This window comes from Salvelinus namaycush, chromosome 29 (assembly GCF_016432855.1).
Source record: "Salvelinus namaycush isolate Seneca chromosome 29, SaNama_1.0, whole genome shotgun sequence".
In the NCBI taxonomy this organism is placed as follows: Eukaryota; Metazoa; Chordata; class Actinopteri; order Salmoniformes; family Salmonidae; genus Salvelinus; species Salvelinus namaycush.
The window spans coordinates 23,762,678-23,782,271 of NC_052335.1; the positions used below are offsets into that span (position 1 = coordinate 23,762,678).

At 41.5% G+C, this 19,594-nt stretch overlaps 1 protein-coding gene and 1 long non-coding RNA gene across 8 annotated transcripts in view; both read right to left on the minus strand.

Moving 5' to 3' along the window:
* Positions 1–3,815, minus strand: part of LOC120024019 (DNA polymerase zeta catalytic subunit-like) — a 116,188-nt gene extending 112,373 nt beyond the window's left edge. Inside the window, exon 1 of the mRNA XM_038968104.1 lies at positions 3,677–3,815. Within this exon, the coding sequence (XP_038824032.1) occupies positions 3,677–3,815 (139 nt within the window). The remainder of the gene's footprint in view (positions 1–3,676) is intronic.
* A 6,238-nt stretch (positions 3,816–10,053) lies between these two features.
* Positions 10,054–17,874, minus strand: LOC120024520. Of its 7 annotated transcripts, XR_005472870.1 has the most exons (10): positions 17,735–17,868; positions 17,250–17,285; positions 16,545–17,066; positions 14,305–14,449; positions 14,037–14,126; positions 13,453–13,521; positions 13,257–13,350; positions 12,795–12,915; positions 10,809–10,883; positions 10,055–10,644 (listed from the first exon to the last, which is right to left on the minus strand). It is a non-coding gene; the product is annotated as an uncharacterized LOC120024520 (long non-coding RNA). The 7 variants fall into 7 exon arrangements; XR_005472869.1 differs by having other exon boundaries at positions 10,054–10,644; positions 13,257–13,367; positions 13,453–14,126; positions 17,735–17,869; XR_005472865.1 differs by having other exon boundaries at positions 10,056–10,644; positions 13,453–14,126; positions 17,250–17,288; positions 17,735–17,867.
* Between the last annotated feature and the right edge of the window lie 1,720 nt (positions 17,875–19,594).

Here is a 19,594-nt window from a genome sequence, read left to right on the forward strand (position 1 = left end):
ATTTGATTGATCCCTGTTGCAAGGATGAGGGATATTTGTTCACTAAGCTCTCTATGCAGCAGACAGTCCATCACTGTGCCCGCTGAACCCTTTGAACCCGGATCTAGCACTTGTGGAATTCCTGGGTTGATGTGAGGCCCCTTGACAGAGACACAGCACGGAGACGCTTCTTCACGCCCACATAAAGAAACACAACGAGGTGCCATTAATGTCTCCTATAGATCAAAGGCAAAGGGCCCCTGATTGGACCACCTTGACGTACTATGGAGGGAAGGCCCAAAGAGAAGGCATGGATGACAAACAAAGGAACGACAGGCCTTTATTAATGGTTAATGAAACCTGGACATGCGTGTGTGTCTTCACTGGGCTGGGGCCCCACCTTAAAGATCCAGGGCCTCAGTTTCTTAACATCCCACGCCTCAGGATTATCAGGGGCCAGGATTCATGCTGCTCTCTGGCTCTCCATTCACAGCAAACTCCTTTCTCACAGGGCAATGCATTCCTCTCTGGCAGCTATTTTCGGCATCAAAACGAGATGAAGGGAATGGATTCAAGTGAGGGTAAAGGGACTAAGCCCACAAAAGACAACCATTAGCCTACAAAACATGAGAAATAAGTAGCTAGTCGTATCAACGTCAAAGTGGTCTAATAAGAATCATAGACCTACAGCTTCAGAATGCTAAATAATCCAATAAACAGAATAGGGAGGTAAACCATTCAGGAGACAATGACCTTCTGACTAATGAACTGCCAAGTCCTCGAATCCCCCATTATCCTCTTAATGGATCCGGGAGGAATTCCTTTAGATGGCATTAGTTTTTCTCCGATGAGAGGAAAAGGGGAGGAAGGAAGGGCAGGGGGGAGAGGGTTGGAGAGAGGTCCTCTGTTTTATCCCACTCTGCAGTTCGCTGCTTGACCTCTCATTCAGGTCAATTTTTCATGCAGGTCTCCCCAGCACACACCAACGTGTGCATGCACATATTCAGCAGAGAAAAACAAAAACAGAGTGCCTGCTTGGCTTCCTGCCTCTCCCAGGCAGTGAGGAATGCCTGCTGAATCTAGTCTTGCTAGACATCAAGCAGGATCAATGCTGTCAGAGCTCAAAGACTGCAGCAAACTGCGACTCCCAGCAGTGTGGGAGACACTCAGTATTTACCATGCATGGATACTTCAATCAACACTGCCACTGCTGCTCATTCACAATCAAGCTGGCTGCTGCTGGCCTATTACATATGCAATGAATTACTGATTACCACTGCACATTGTGCACAACCACTCTCATTTGGCCTGAATAAGCAAAGATGGTGTGCATTGGGAAAAACAACTGAAACCATGAAAGAACAACATCTGTCTCTCTAGCGTTCCATCATAGATATTGGTCCCTCATGGATGTAGACAGGCAGCTAGACCGATAGAGCACGCCACTAGAACGCCACGCTGTATCAGGGCAGGGGCCTCAGGGGCTGGCCAATGAAGAGTAACCAGGTTAGGTGAAAACAGAAAGTGTGGTGTCCAGTGACAGAGGAAAGACTGGTGTCTCCCTCCCGGCTTCCGTGGGTCAGGTCAGGAGAGGACACACTGAGTTGATTAGCCAATTCTTCTTTTTTAGTCCAGCAACTCCCACAGAATGAGAACGGGTGTAGGTAGAAATGTTAAAGAGACTGCCAACTTATTATAGTTCAAGCCTGACTCATGTATACAAGAGACTAAAGAATGTATTCTCTTCGTGGGTGTCTGTGTGACCCATTTCCCAGCTTTTCTTTTTAACGCAGTATTTCAGCAGACATTCGAAATGGAAAAATAAAAAGGAGTTGTGCTTTAAGTCAATGTGTTCCAGATGGTGATGCAATTTCACATTGAAAATACAGAGCCAACACAGACTTAGGCTTAACACAAGCAGTATCAACACAGTGGGGCTGCAGGAGTTACTGTAAAACAATGCACTCTGCCAAAACTCCAACCATACATCCAGAAACAAATGCCTTGGTGTATTGTTATTAAAACCCATAGCCTCACAACACCTGGAGGTAACAATGACTCAAGAACATTGCAGAAGAATACAAAGCTACAAGATTGTGTGTGAAATGACGGCTGTCTGTGCTTGCCTCAGTGTGACCTCATGTTGACTAATCGTCTGGAGGGTCGAAAACAACATTATTCAGATTATGAAACACAATATAAATCACTGACAAGGGAATCAGTGGCAACAGCAGTCTATATGGCATTGGTGAACCAAAACCACTGCAACTTGTTACACTACAGAGCTGTGAGGAAACTGGCCAGTGAGGGGGACTGGGACATTATCTGAGAGATGATATGATAAGTGTGTGATAAGCTGTTAGAGCTGCCGCCTTTACAATGCAGATGTGACCACATGCAAAACTCTGGGGCTAGCTGACCAAATTAGATTGACACCCTGACCCACAATCCCATTTATTCTCTCAGACGCCAGTCCTACATCAAAGCCTGTTGTGAATATCCACACAGCCTACAGTAAATACAAAAAGGACCAAAAATAGTAGGTTATGCAGCTGTGCAGTGAACGAAGGGAATTTCTACTGAAAATATTTCCTCGTGTGGTCTGCGATTACAATACACAACCAATACTAGAAAGCAAAGCAGGTGGCATGCCCGTCCTCCATAGTCGGCTTGAAATCAACCACAGTAAGTGCTGCAGCCAGTGGATTTGTCTAAAACAGGGATGGGCATGCGGCCCAGGGTCCCCTTTTTGTAGAGCTGCAGGTCAATTTCCAAAGACAGTTTCTCTCTTATGTCAGTCACTGACAGTCAATTAATTAGCCCATGTCAGCTAACATTCTTTAGATTGGTAAATTAATCTAGTGGCCTGCTACCTAAACTTGAAGCAATCATGGTCGAATTACTGTATTAAGGCATTCACCTGACAAAAAAACCTCCCAGATTTACATTTCATTGATCCCTGTTGCATCCATTGATTTTCTTAGTCACTCTGTCAGATCATGTATAAATTCCACCCTAAGGAAAAATTTGTATTTTTGCAGCAAGCTCTTCTTTAAAACTGCACTATTTTCTCTAGAAGGAATGCAGCTTGTCAAAATTGACTTTTCGTAGCAGGTTTAGAATTTATGCAGCAGGTTAGGATATTTAGTTTAAGGTTAGGAAAAGGGTTAGCTAAAATACAACAAAAAATCTACTTTTGGCGTCAATTTGCCAAAAGCTGTATCCCATCTAGACATGACTACTGCAGCCAGTTAAGTCAGACAGTCACACCTCCATTGTGGCAACTTTGTCATGCTGTGATTCCAACGTTGCTGTGGCACCACTCCACAGGTTGTTGGGCACAGAAAAGAGACTGCATAATATATTTTATTAACGGTATAGTAAAGTGGGTTATGTGCCGAATACTGATGTAGAGGTCTGTCCACCGCCCTGTGGAGCTCGAGATAGAAAACAAAGCAACCATGTATCGCGTGCATGCTGCAAACAGCTGCGGGTGGTGCATGGTTTATTACGATGTGCCACCTCACTAAACATCTTTCATATGGCAGCGTCTGTCTTCTTATTACAACTCATTTCATATGTTTGAATAGGGTTGGTTTTGTGATGTTGCAAATGTGTTACATCCATGCATCGCGTGGCGATCCTGTACCATGCTGCAGATGACCATTGTCATTGATTAAAAACCATATGAACATACCTATTGGAGTTGCCCCGAAAATCCGAACCACTGGTACTTTCTTCACGTCACTTTCTCTGAATTCGTTATAAATGACGTCCAAGTCTTTGAGAGGACTTGTAAGGTAGTAGTCAGCGGTAACGATACGGACGGCAAACATGACTGCTGTGCTAGATACAATGAACTATTCGGAGCGCGCATGGGACACACACTGTGGCATCATCTAGGACCAGAAGGAGAATAAATTGTTTTGCACAATGTAACAACCGACGAATGATCCAAACAATCCTTTTTAGTTACACATAGCAATAAACCAAAGAGTTTGTTTATCGAGGAGGAGCGCGGAGTTGCCCCATTTTCCAGCTAGCTTGCAAGCTAAGAACTCTGGTGAGTAATCCGAGTTGCAGCTGTTGAGGCCACGCTATAGCTAATGGAGGTGCCCCGTGATTCAGTTACTATTGACATAACTACTACACTCGTCTCAGAATTTAAAATGCTGAAACTAGTAGCCGCTATCCGTCCACTTGAAAATCAAGACAAGTGTGGGCTTCCATGAGACGTGCCATAGCTATCTAACAAACTAGCTCGCCAGCTAAACATAAACCACTTTGTTCCCACTCGCGGAGTCCAGGTGCTACGGCATATCCATTCTGAAAAATTGGGAATCGTTGAGTTACTCTCCTGCTGAGGCAGATGTTAATGCAAGTATTTAGCTTTGCTTGCAAATACAATTCTATGTGGCAGTTATTGCAGTTAGTGGCTTCCAATGTGGCACAGCGGACAAGGTTTACCCTTCTCTGTAATATGATCACAACACTCTTCACTAAACAAACCTAAGCAACGCCATTCCTCTCCTAGTGTTTGCATCTACTGATAGCTACTGCCGCATTTCCAACAACACCGGCCAGTCAGAGGAGTCAAGATCCAGTCCCAAATTGTGTTCGTAGAACCACCGCGTTTTCCATTGGTCCATTTACAAGCGAGCACGTGAAAGTGAGCTTTTTAATTGGTTTAAAAATCTTTGGGCGGGACATGGGTATGACAGGCCAAATCCTATTATTCCTCAAAAAATATATTAAAGCGTCAACTTTTTGGGGGACATTTTGTGAATATTGACTGTTAATAACACCCTACAATAATTATACTGCTCCACTGATCTAAAAGATAAACTAAACATAGAAATTGCGCATTTCAATGATAAACGATTACAAAATGTAATTGAAATTGCCTGATTTCGACTGCAACCACTTTCGCAATTAAACATTTACAGGAAATAACTAGCACATATTGAACAAAAAAAACACCACCCGCAAGCTCAAATTGCCGAATCCAGAAGGAGGTTTGCGTTCTGCAGACTGTCTAGATTCTAGAACATAGAGATAGATTGAGGACTCATCTTTGTATCTGTGACAGCCTTGGCATCGCCATTTAGACAATCTCCATTTTAAAGTAGTACATTTTCTTCTTCACGATTGGATGATCTCTCCTGATGACCCGATTGGACATGACTCCAACAGGGTCACCAGGAGGGACCAGCCAATGAAGTTGGAAGTCCCACCCAGTTGACTACATTAAAATGGTGGAAGCCCTCAATGGTGTGGCCCATGCTAATACCAGGCCCCCAGTGTCCGGTCTGGAGGGTGAAGTCACGAGCTCTGCTGATCGGCTACTGCGTAGCAACCTAGCGGTGCCAAAAGCCCTGGTCTGCCCTAGAAAGCCTATGTAAATTACCATCGCCAGAACGGCCAAACACAATTTGTTTATTATGATCAAGTTTGATCCCCACAGTGAATTATTTTCAAGTTTGCTACAAATCAAGGTTATTTAATTAAATAGTGATCCATTCTGACTACTACATTTGTTGTCAAACAGGACCACATGCTGACACAGAACAATCACGGGCGGCAGGCTACGAGGAGGCTCGCGCCCTCAGTGGTGTAAAGTACTTAAGTAAAAATACTTGAAAATAGTACTTAAGTAGTTTTTTGGGTTATCTGTACTTTACTATTTATATTTTTGACAACTTTTACTTTTACTTCACTACATTCCTAAAGAAAATTATGTACTTTTTACTCCATACATTTTCCCTGACACTCAAAAATACTCGTTACATTTAGAACGCTTAGCAGGACAGGAAAATTGCCTTAGGAATATATGGATGACGTCAGTGCTACCTACTGGTATTAATGTCTGTGGCCTTTTGGCCACTGGAGGCCTCTATCATTCTCTATGGGCGAGACCTTTTTGCAAGACTGGATTACTGTAAAGTTTGCCTTGCTGTAATTGGCTCTCACACACTTCCTAGTGGTGTACTTTGAGCACTTCTAGAAGTTCCTTACTACAGTACATTAGTAGCCTACAGTACAATGACCATATTTTGATAAATGTGTCAAATTTTGTCCCTATAATTCCTACATCCAAATGTATGCAATTGTGTTACTGTCCCCCTAAATGATGTACTTACCATAAGACCGTATGTTAGACTACATAGAAAAACAGATCATAACATGGTTCTACATTCCTCAAGACCTTTCAGTCAGTCCACACAATATTGTGGCACACACCAATATTTGTCACTACTGCTTAAAGAATAAGGCCTTTTTTATAATTACAGCCATATTTTTGGTACTTTCTTTCTACTTTCCTGTCAGATTTTTTAAACTTCACATTGGTTAAAGGGCAATTCCACCATTTTTCAACCTCATATTCATTATCTCCAGCACCAAACCAGTGTCTACATATTTGAAAACAGCGTGTTTCTATGATCCGTGGTTAAAAAGATAAGAAGAAAGGTCTCTGTGACATCCCAGGGTAGTATAAAAGCGAGAGAACTGTGATTTTCAAAACCTGCAATGAGTTTCTATCCAGGGGAGGGTATTTTCTTGCTCCACATGTTACCTTGAATCTCATAGTGTGTGAAAATCATTGTTTAAAAAAAACAAACACTTTTGATGATGTCAGTAGGTAGAACTTTTTAACTTCATATTTTTTTCTTCAAATGTAGAAATGTGCCGATTTCACATATGTTGACACTGGTGTTGTGCTGGAGATAATGACAATTAGTTTGAAAAGTGGTGGAGTTGCCCTTTAATATAATTCCATATAGATTTCCATAATAAACTGAAAGGCCCATAAACCCCGGCTCACACTGGGGACACAGTCACACTCAATGGCTCCCTGATGATGAAGAATGTTTCATTAACATTTCATCTGGATGGAGTGGGAGCATCTGTCACACGAAGTGTGCTCTGACCTTGAGTGGGCTTCAGCCCTTTCTCTGGAAACCAATCAGTGCAGGTGAAAATGAGGTGAGTCCGTTTAATAGCGGTCTTCTGCTGAAAGGTATGTTTATGCATCACAATCTGGGATAGCCCAGAACTCACTACACTCGAGATGTTCAGGTAAGTATTCACATACACCAGTTCACACACAGCTCTGTAGGAATGAAAGCAATAGTTTCGTGAAGTGACTTTTCTCCTTGTTGATGGTTGGAGAATTTCACCTTATTATCTGGAGGCACAGACCAGTTTGCCCATGTTAATCAAGCAGTCACCTCACTGACCTAGTTTACATGCACACTAATGTCCCGTTATTATTCGGGATACTCAAGTATTCTGTTTTTGAGTTGACGCATATAAACATCATATCCCGTTAACAATAACCCGAAAAATCTTGTAGCCTGGTTATGAGATCCCCGGATATGATGCCTGGCGTATGCCGATCTAAGACGGGATACTGTGGCATGAAAAAATCTTATGCCATTTACTGTTGTTTTTGCAGTTTACGCAGGCTCAGTTTCACATATAATTGGTGTTGTGTGATGATGTTTTCATCTGATTGTCAAACAAATCACTTCAAAAAGTAGGCTACCTGCAGAGTTTGACACCATAATAATTTAACCTACTATAACTAATTTACTATAATTTAAATTAAGTTTCTGCTTATAATTTCCAACATTTGGTATGCTATTTGTTTGTCAACTATAGTTTGACACATGCAGCTTCTGTCATAACTTAGCCACAGAAGACTAAGTAAAGTGCTCACCAGAATAATGTCTTACATCAATAGAATGAATGTATTAGTAATCTACACTGAACAAAAATATAAACGCAACATGTAAAGTATTGGTTCCATGTTTCATGAGTTAAAATTAAACATCCCAGAAATTTTCCATATGCACAAAAATCTTATTTCTCTCAAAGTTTGTGCACAAATTTGTTTCCATCCTTGTTACTGAGCATTTCTCGTTTGCCAAGATAATCCATCCACCTGATGTGTGCCATATCAAGAAGCTGATTAAACAGAATGCTCATTACACAGGTGCACCTTGTGCTGGGGACAATGAAAGGCCACTTTAAAATGTGCAGTTTTGTCACACAACACAATGCCAAAGATGTCTCAAGTTGAGGGAGTGTGCAACTGGCATGCTAACTGCAGGAATGTCCAACAGAGCTGTTGCCAGAGAATTTAATGTTAATATCTCTACCATAAGTTGCCTCCAACGTTGTTTTAGAGAGAATTTGGCAGTATGTCCACCTGGCCTCACAACCGCAGACCACGTGTAACCACACCAGCCCAGGACCTCCACATCCAGCTTCTGAAGAGATGCTAGAAAGAAAGAAATCATATTTCTCCACTCCTGTTCCTGAACCAAAATTAACATTTGTTGTATTATTCTACAGGAGTTAAAATTATATTACTCCACATGTGAGAGGTTATAGGCCTACATTCAGTGCAATATTTCAGTTTCTATTCCATTTAACCCATAGAACTTAAATGAGGAATATTCTGTTTATTAATGGATACAGGGATACTCATGAGCAGGATATCAAAGGTGCATGTAAACAGCTTATCCCAAATAAGACCTTAAGTGGGATATGAGCTACTATACGGAATACTTTGGACATGTAAATGTGGTCACTGATAAGTTGACAGGCTCAGTTTCACACACCAAGCCACCTGCAGGAGACAATCCCATCTCCCCCTTCTCCAACCCCTTTGGTTGCTTTGGGTTTGTCAGATCAGGCTTGGTCTAGTGTGGTGCAAGTGCTATGGGTGCAGGAAAAGCCTGAGTGTATACTAAGCCCTCATGGTTAACAAATGCATTAGGCTGATAGAATATATGGCTGGCTTTCTTTTGAGAATAGCAGAAATTATAATACAGTGCCCTCTGCAATTTTTGGGACAGTGACAAATGTTTTGTTGTTTTATCTCTGTACTCCAGCACTTTGGATTTTAAATGATACAATGACTGAGGTTAAAGTGCAGACTGTCAGCTTTAATTTGAGGGTATTTTCATCCATATCGAGTGAGACTTTTAGAAATTACAGCACTTTTTGTACAGATAATGTTTTGCCCAATAGAAATGAATGGCAAATAATGTATTGTGTCATTTTGGAGTCACTTTTATTGTAAATAAGAATATAATATATTTCTAAACACTTCTACATTAATGTGGATGCTACCATTATTACGGATAGTTACAGACGCACAAATATCGTAAACAAATATCATACATGCTAACTTCTCACCATTACAATAACTGGAGGTTAGCATTTTTGGGGGGGGAGGTATGATGTATGATATTTGTTCGTCTGTACCTTTCTCAGGACTATCCGTAATCATGGTACCGTCCACATTAATGTAGAAGTGTTTAGAAACATATTCTATTCTTATTTACAATAAAAGTGACTCCAAAATGACACAATACATTATTTACCATTCATTTCTATTGGGCACAAAATAATCTGAAACACAACCAAAAAACAAACAGCAAATGCAACCAACAAGTTTGTAGAGTCACAAGCTTGATGTAATTAATCATTGTGTGCTAGGAGTATGGGACAAAATACTAAACTTTAGACTACTTTAGTACACATAAGTGAATTTGTCCTCTATCCTTTGGACCCCTACATTGGAGGACCACGTACAAAAGTGGTGTAATTTTTAAACGTCTCACTCGATATGGATGAAAATATCCTCAAATGAAAGCTGACAGTCTGCACTTTAACCTCGTAGTCATTGTATCATTTAAAATCCAAAGTGCTGGAGTACAGAGCCAAAATAAGACAAAATTCTTCACTGTCCCAATAATTATGGAGGGCACTGTATCTCTCCAATAATACATAGAAATACAGCACCTAACATTTGAATTCTTTGTTATTTACAGTGAAGTATGATTGTCATTATCGACAGAAAATAGTTTTGCTTGGCTAATCAAAGGATGATGAAACCACCACAGACACAATACATTGAAGTGTAAAGAGAAGAACATGTGTGAACCCCAGCCCCTCCATATGTTGGAGAAGATTAATGTTTCAGTGACGGCTCTTCCTGTGGCCCCTCTGTGGATCTTAAATCAACAATGAATAGGGGGCACTAAAACCACCTGTACACCATGTTCTACTTATCTGGTATTACCCACAAAAATGTGAGACCTTGATGTTGTACTGGGTAATACCGTAGTAACTATGTAGTATAGGCTACAATGTAAAAATGTTTAGCATGGCAATTCAACAACCTCACAGTCAACAGGCTATTATTACTTTCATTTATTAATTGAATACTTCTTCATATCACATATTATTAGGACCACAGTCGCCACACAATGTCAGGAGTAACCCATTACCACCTTAGCAAGCAAATGTCTAGGACTTGAAACATTAGAAAGTAAATACTGCCACCTTGTGGCTATTTAAGAGTAGTGCTGAGATACACCACTTAACACCCACACAATTTCAGTTAAAATTTTTTTTAAAGCCTTTACTAAATGTCCATATAAACATTGAAATCTATGAAGCACCACAACACAATGTGTCTTCAGCAGTTCTCAGAGATGTCAGAGGTGTCGTACGGAGAGGGTCAGCTCTTTCCCCAGAGGGGGCCGGGCCAATGTAGCGTTCCTCTAATAGCAGACGGAGAAGTAGGTCTTGGGTATCCTGGGGCCAGTGGTATATCCTGGTGCTCTGAAGCCAGGCAGGGACATATCTCTGTAGGAGAAAAATAGGATAGGCAGAGTCATTACACTCTGGAGAATATAACAACAGTATTAACATGTCTCTGGAAGACAGTGATGGGATGAGCATTACACTCTGGAGAATATAACAACAGTATAGCCTAACCCAGTGAATGGGAAATCTGGTTATCCACTGACCTTCGTAGAGGTGGGAAACAATACCGGTACCAGTCTTAAATGAAGGCAGCGCTGTTGGATGAACTCATTCTGGATCTGAAATGAGAAAAGGTGATGATCAAAGAAAAACACCTAACGCTGTTATGATTTCTCTTCATGGCATATTAAATGTATACAATACATAAACTATACACACTGTATAGATGACTAGGGTATACACTACTGGTCAAAAGTTTTAGAACACCTACTCAATCAAGGGTTTTTCTTTATTTTTACTATTTTCTATATTGTAGATTAATAGTGAAGACATCAAAACTATGAAATAACACATATGGAATCATGTAGTAACCAAAAAAAGTGTTAAATCAAAATATATTTTATATTTGAGATTCTTCAAATAGCCACCCTTTGCCTTGATGACAGCTTTGCACACGCTTGGCATTCTCTCAACCAACTTCACCTGGAATGCTTTTCAACCAGATGTGATGGATTATCACTGCTGAATGCTGTGGTAACCATGCTGGTTAAGTATGCCTTGAATTCTAAATAAGTCACAGACATTGTCACCAGCAAAGCACCCCCACACCATAACACTTCCTCCTCCATGCTTTACGGTGGGAAATACACATGCAGAGATCATCCGTTCACCCACACCGCGTCTCACAAAGACACGGTGGTTGGAACCAAAAATCTCCAATTTCGACTCCAGACCAAAGGACAAATTTCCACCGGTCTAATGTCCATTGCTCGTGTTTCTTGGCCCAAACAAGTCTCTTCTTATTATTGGTGTACTTTAGTAATGGTTTCTTTGCAGCAATTCGACCATAAAGGCCTGATTCACACAGTCTCCTCTGAACAGTTGATGTTGAGATGTGTCTGTTACTTGAACTCTGTGAAGCATTTATTTGGGCTGCAATTTCTGAGGCTGGTAACTCTAATGAACTTATCCTCTGCAGCAGAGGTAACTCTGGGTCTTCCATTCTTGTGGTGGTCCTCATGAGAGCGGACTTCATCATCGCTCTTGATGGTGTTTGTGACTGCACTTGAAGAAACTTTCAAAGTTATTGAAATGTTTCGTATTGACTGACCTTCATGTCTTAAAGTAATGATGGACTGTCATTTCTCTTTGCTTATTTGAGCTGTTCTTGCCATACTATGGACTTGGTCTTTTACCAAATAGGGCTATCTTCTGTATACCCCCCTACCTTGTCACAACACAAATGATTGGCTCAAACGCATTAAGAAGGAAATAAATTCCACAAATGAACTTTTAAGAAGGCACACCTGTTAAATGAAACACATTCCAGGTGACTACCTCATCAAGCTGGTTAGAGAGAATGCCAAGCGTGTGCAAAGCTGTCTACGAGGCAAAGGGTGTCTATTTGAAGAAATATATAAAATATACAGTATTTTGATTTGTTTAACACTTTTTTGGTTACTAAACTCAGCAAAAAAAGAAACGTCCCTTTTTCAGTACCCTGTCTTTCAAAGATAATTCGAAAAATCCAAATAACTTCACAGATCTTCATTGTAAAGGGTTTAAACACTGTTTCCCATGCTTGTTCAATAAACCATAAACAATTAATGAACATGCACCTGTGGAACGGTCGTTAAGACACTAACAGCTTACAGACGGTAGGCAATTAAGGTCACAGTTATAAAGACTTTGGACACAAAAGAGGCTTTTCTACTGACTCTGAAAAACAAAAGAAAGATGCCCAGGGTGCCTGCTCATCTGCGTGAATGTGCCTTAGGCATGCTGCAAGGAGGCTACAGGGAGACAGGATGGACAGCTGATCGTCCTCGTAGTGGCAGACCACGTGTAACAACATCTGCATAAGATCGGTACATCCAAACATCACACCTGTGGGACAGGTACAGGATGGCAACAACTGCCCGAGTTACACCAGGAACGCACAATTCCTCCATCAGTGCTCAGACTGTCCGCAATAGGCTGAGAAAGGCTGGACTAAGGGCTTGTAGGCCTGTTGTTAGGCAGGTTCTCACCAGACATCAACGGCAACAACGTCGCCTATGGGCACAAACCCACCGTCGCTGGACCAGACAGGACTGGCAAAAAGTGCTCTTCACTGACAAGTCGCTGTTTTGGCACAGTGACAGGTTGAACCTGGAGGAATGAGTGCGACAGGCAGTTGTGATTATAGGTTTACTGAGATGAACAGCTTTGTTTTTCAGCCCCAGGAGCTGTTACTTCATTGGCCTATTCTGTGTGTAACCAGGGAGGTGGACACTGAGGGTTTATTGACCCCAACTAACCACAGGGAGGAAACTACAAGCACAATATTTGAGCAGTGTATGAACATTTACTGTATGCAAGCTTTATGTATGTTTACAAATGGCACAACAGTTTCCTTCTACAGTCCTAGTCTTGAGACTCCATAATCAAAAAAATTCTGTAGCTACACACATGTATCTGATATATTCGTACAGGTACATGTAAGTGTCTACCTGAACTTTGTGTGGAGACCATGCTCATCCTCTCCATCTCTTTCCACGTCTGCCTTGACTTGGGACTGATGACCACGATGATCACCACTGACTTCTGCAACACGGCACCTCCTAGTCAGTTCAGTTGTTTTATGTATAGTTTCGTAATTGGATAGGTCCAATTGATTTCCTAAAAATGCTGACAGCTTAGACTTACATCCTTTAAATAGCTGTCCGTCCACTTGTTGATGTCCATTCTTCTAACCGTGCTATCAAAGATGTCAATCTGCCAGAGAGAGGAAGTATGTTTGAATAGTAGTATTTCAAAGAGTGGGTGAATAAAATAAAATGGAAAACTTGCAGCTGGTTTAAAGCCCTGATCTGTCAGAAACTTCACAAAGGTAAAGATCTTACTGGCTGTGTCCACAGAATATGTAATGAACACATTTCCTGCGATCAAACAAAGCATTGTACCACATGGACGCTAATTGTGCTCAGACAAATATTTACAGCACGTTTTTGAGGATGTTATAAGTACTAATATTGAATTCTTAAAAGCCAAATCATAGGGTGACACAATCACTTCTGATTCACCGAAAGTCCACTGTTTAATGAACAATGATCTTTAATGTCTAAAAATGAATGATCTTGGTTTTGCTGAGGGATGGACATTGATACGTAATTACTGCACTCCTCAGATAGACTGATGGTCTTCCTCAGTTCCTGTGTAGCTGTTCCTCCCCCATCTGGTTGGCCAGGGGTCGCTGGGTAGGAGGGCACCACACTGACCTCCCTCATCACCTGTCTGGGAGGGGCGACACACTGAGGAAGATTTAGACTGGAGGCTTTTAGAGCTTCTTGTCCATATAGTCTGTTTGAGCCGTGGGAGTCCTAGAGAGGGAAAAAGTGTAGAAGAGTTGAATTTATATTCTAATGCTCAGCAGCAGGGTTTGGAGCCCCACAAAACCCCCAAAAGTTAAGAAACATTTGCTAGTTGACTATAACAATGCTAATATATAGGCTAATAATACAATCTGATGTTAGCCCAGTGTAGGAATGTTTAGTGTACCAGGACAGTGGGCACTGGCGAGGGTCCTGCTGAGGTTCCGTAGGGTGAAGATGGTTATAATGATGATTATAGAGGAGACACGTTTGATTTATGGGCTGCTGACATGTGTACCGTCTCTGACACCTGCTGTGCACCGGATCTGGGCCTGTCAAGTGATGTGAGAAGACATGATTTTAACATCCTGTCTTGGATGGGCTCCAAATCAAAGCCATTACTTCAGCTGCGTTTACACAGGCAGCCCAATTCTTATCTTTCTCCACTAATTGGGCTTTTGAACAAACAGATCAGCTCTTTGCCAATAATTGGGCAGAAGATTAGAATTAGGCTGCATGTGTAAACACAGCCTATGTGAATTATAGAATGTGGATCATCCAGGCTAAATCTCAGTAATATATACAACATCATAAACAAAAACTTCACCAACTTACCAGCAAATGTTATATAGCTGAGTCGTTCCATACATAAATGTTTATATTCTGTCATAAAGAGCACATGTTCATAACACTCTAGATTAAAAAAACGAGTTTTTCCATCTCAAGAAGTCAAATTAAGACAAATGCCAATTAAAGTAACAGTGTTTCTTCATATAAAAAATCAGATTTATTATAATATAATTTAATATAACAGGGTTTTAACAGGCTACTTAAAATATTATAGGGATGCAAGAGGAACTCTAGTTGTGGAACGACCCAGCTACTGTCATAGACATTCAGTATCATGCATTTCATGTATGTATCTACAGTTGTGGCCAAAAATTTTGAGAATGACACAAATATTAATTTTCACAAATTCTGCTGCCTCAGTGTCTTTAGATATTTTTGTCAGATGTTACTATGGAATACTGAAGTAGAATTACAAGCATTTTATAAGTTTCAAAGGCTTTTATTGAGAATTACATGAAGTTGATGCAAAGAGTCAATATTTGCAGTGTTGACCCTTCTTTTTCAAGACCTCTGCAATCCGCCCTGGCATGCTGTCAATGAACTTCTGGGCCACATCCTGACTGATAGCAGCCCATTCTTGCATAATCAATGCTTGGAATTTGTCAGAATTTGTGGGTTTTTGTTTGTCCACCCGCCTCTTGAGGATTGACCACAAGTTCTCAATGGGATTAACGTCTGGGGAGTTTCCTGGCCATGGACCCAAAATATTGATGTTTTGTTCCCCGAGCCACTTAGTTATCACTTTTCCGTTATGGCAAGGTGCTCCATCATGCTGGAAAAGGCATTGTTCGTCACCAAACGGTTCCTGGATGGTTGGGAGAAGTTGCTCTCAGAGGATGTGTTGGTACCATTCTTTATTCATGGCTGTGTTCTTAGGCAAAATTGTGAGTGAGCCCACTCCCTTGGCTGAGAAGCAACCCCACACATGAATGGTCTCAGGAGGCTTTACTGTTGGCATGACACAGGACTGATGGTAGCGCTCACCTTGTCTTCTTCAGACAAGCTTTTTTCCGGATGCCCCAAACAGTCGGAAAGGGGATTAATCAGAAAGAATGACTTTAACCCAGTCCTCAGCAGTCCAATCCCTGTACCTTTTGCAGAATATCAGTCTGTCCCTGATGTTTTTCCTGGAGAGAAGTGGCTTCTTTGCTGCCCTTCTTGACACCAGGCCATCCTCCAAAAGTCTTCGCCTCACTGTGCGTGCAGATGCACTCACACCTGCCTGCTGCTATTCCTGAGCAAGCTCTGTACTGGTGGTGCCCCGATCCCGCAGCTGAATCAACTTTAGGAGACGGTCCTGGCACTTGCTGAAATTTCTTGGGCACCCTGAAGCCTTCTTCACAACAATTGAACCGGTCTCCTTGAAGTTCTTGATGATCCGATAAATGGTTGATCTTACTGGCAGCAATATCCTTGCCTGTGAAGCCCTTTTCGTGCAAAGCAATGATGACGGCCCGTGTTTCCTTGCAGGAAACTATGGTCAACATTCACACCTGTGTTAACGAGAGAATCACTGACATAATGTCAGCTGGTCTTTTTGTGGCAGGGCTGAAATGCAGTGGACATGTTTTTTGGGGATTAAGTTCATTTGCATGGCAAAGAGGGACTTTGCAATTAATCTGATCACTCTTCATAACATTCTGGAGTATATGCAAATTGCCATCATACAAACTGAGGCAGCAGACTTTGTGAAAAGTAATATTTGTGTCATTCTCAAAACTTTTGGCTACGACTGTATATCTGTTTTGTTTCATTCTATGAATACTGTAGTCATATACAGTGCATCATGTTACTTACACTGAGGAGGCATGTGTGCTTGGTGACTTGGAGGGACACAGTGGATGTTGTTTAAGTCAGACGTGAGAGGAAGAGGGGCTTCTACGTGTTCTGCTCCTTTAAGGGAACAGTCCCAAGGTCGTGGCCAGCTAGAAGGACCAGCGAAGCCCTCCACTTCCCGCTGGAGAAGCCCAGATAAAGAGAAGTCCTCATCCTCAGTCCACTGAGCCTTTTCTCAGTAGGGGTAACCTGAGGTTGTCAGGATGGGGGTCTTTCATCAGGCGATCAGGGGTGTGGGGGGACATGTCTTGATGATGTGGCCCAGGCAGGGAAGGGGCTCTGGGCGGGGGTGGAGGCTGACCCTGAGGGTCCTCCACTGGGCTTCTCCAGGGGTCCCTGGGGTCGTCCACCTGGCCTACGTCATTGACAGTCACCTCAGGGGCGAACCAGCCCTCTTCCTTTGGCCCACAGGTCAAAGGTCCAGGGTTGATAATGTCATAGACTCATCTGTCCCCAAAGGAATGCTTCTGTGACAACAGGAATCTGACAAAAATAAAAAGAGAGGTTGTTATTCAGCTTAAGCCATTTAGAAGAAGGGATGAAACTATTTGTTATAACTAGGAGTGAGTTTAGTGAAGTCTAAGGTTAACTTTTCTGTCTGTTAAGTGTAGTAGTGTTTCCTGTAGTGTAGTAGTGTTTCCCTTAGTGTAGTTGACAATTCCATACCGTGATAGAGTCCATTCTTCTCTCAGGAGTAATAGACTTCTTGTGAAATTGAAACAAACGCGGTATTACAGGAATAAATGTGGTATTACAGGAATAAACGTAGTATTACAGGAATAGAATATGAACTATGTGGATAGCAGCATGACATGACACTCCTGGCAACACTTTTCAGAAACCTTGTATTCACAAGTGAAACAAACTGTTTTAGAGTGAAACAGATAGCAGTGATCTATAGCTATCGTTCTCGATCGATGTAAAGCACTTCACTATACAGAACTTTCAAAGCAGTCCTTTGGTGATAAAGAGTCACTATAATACATACGATTATAACCAGTCAAACCAATGCTCCTAGAAAGTGAACTTTGTCATTCTTTCAAGCAACTACTGTAAACCTTCCTGCATGGTGTCTGTGAATGAGTAATAAAAAACCAAATCGTCTACTACATTCTCCCGACTTCAAACAATGAAAATAAGTTAAAACTTACAGCAAAGTGTGCCATTTACAGTCACGTTTAACAGTTAAACCTGAGCCCAGCCCCACTGAACTTTACACACCTATCTGTGTCAGAGCTGTGTATTCCCTGGCTCCCTCTACATGCAAATCTGCTATGAGGCGAACAGCAAACATTCCCACTATTTATGTTTGAAGAAGAGATCAGCTCATGCAAAGCAGCGAAGTTCCTTTTGCACAATTTATGCAAATAATGTGGGTCATGCAGTTCACGTCTGCCAATCAGGTTGTTCTCCAAACAGAGCAGGAATTCTGTGACCAGTCATGATGAACCTTGTAGTTTGAACTGATAAATGACGATACTTGTGGAATGAGATGGTGAAAACATACCCACAGATATGAAGGCACTTGGTTAATGGAAAGTATACCGCCCATTAAAGTGAACACGCTTTTAACATCCACACGAATGGATATAAAATAGCCTACACGGTTTGGTATTGTAATGAGAATTTTAATGTTTGTGCTTTTCTTATAACTCATTTCTGAGTTCTATTCATGTGCTGTTCTATAAACCAATGTCTGTGTTCATGCAAGTGGCTACATGTACAAATCCTCACTATCAGTAGCTGCAATTTGGCAGTACGCCCAGACCTTGTTTTGAGAACAAACAAAATATATCTCAGTTTCAAGGTCTAGCTTAGAGAGAAGAAGTGTCACGAATATCACCGAAGGTGGCTCCCCTTCCTGTTCGGGTGGCGCTCGGCGGTCGTCGTCGCCGGTCTACTAGCTGCCACCGATCCCTTTTTCCTTTTCGTTTGTTTTTGTCCAATTGGTTTCACCTGTTCCTTGTTGGGTTTTTGGGGTGGGTACCATTTAAGTTCGTTTATCCCGCTTGTGTGTGTGCGGGCTTGTTGTTATTGTACGTAGGAGGTGTATTGTTGATTTTGGGTTTTCGCTGTCCGGTTTATGTAACAGTGGTCTTTGGGTTGTGTTTGCGCCTGTGTTTTGGCTTCACCCATTTTTGTACCTGTTCCTGTTTACTGTGGACATTAAAGCATTTTTTCCCGTGAAACTTCTGCTCTCTGCGCCTGACTCCACACCCATCATTCTCCTGACGTTACAAGAAGACTCGTGAGGTATTGGTCTGTCACATGTTATGAACCAGTATTGGTCTGTCACATGAATGAAACAAAACGGTAAAGATGAATTAATTATGCTAAATCATGCAAATACAACTTGTCTGTCTATAGCCGTATGTAAGACAACTGCTGGGTCTGAGCTCCTGAATGACGTACTATGGTGCATTGAGTTGGTTGGAACCTCTCCAGCGCGCTGACAATAAACAATGATTCATTTAAGATTGACTTGGAGTGTCCCTGTGTAAGAATTTCCACGACAGTATAAATTCAAATGTTGTTTTACAAGTTGAGTTTTCTTTGTTTAGAAAAAAGTCCATGTAGGCCAACAAACACTATTCAAACATAGTTTATAACAACACAGAACGATCCTTCAAACTTACAATAAAATACAAACATTCAAACCAACAACTATAGAAACGGGTATCCAGTAAAGAAAACAAGCAATTCTAAAAGTTGTTCATATTCAAAAGTAGTCCAGTCACCACGTCCTCCGTTCCCCCCTCCTTTCCTAATGAGGTATATAAACCCTGGACTGCTAATACTATGTATTGGCCATTGAAAGGCTTTGAAGTCACTGGTCGGCCATCGGCCATATTGTCACTCCCCAGTAGGAGCAGTCATCCATAGGAATGAATGGAATTCTACAGTATTTCAATTCAATGGTTCAAGGACAAAATTATATGTATTTAAGTATTTTTTGTTGTTGTAGTGGGGACGGTAACATTAGTACTCTCTAAAAAAAAAAACTTAAAGGA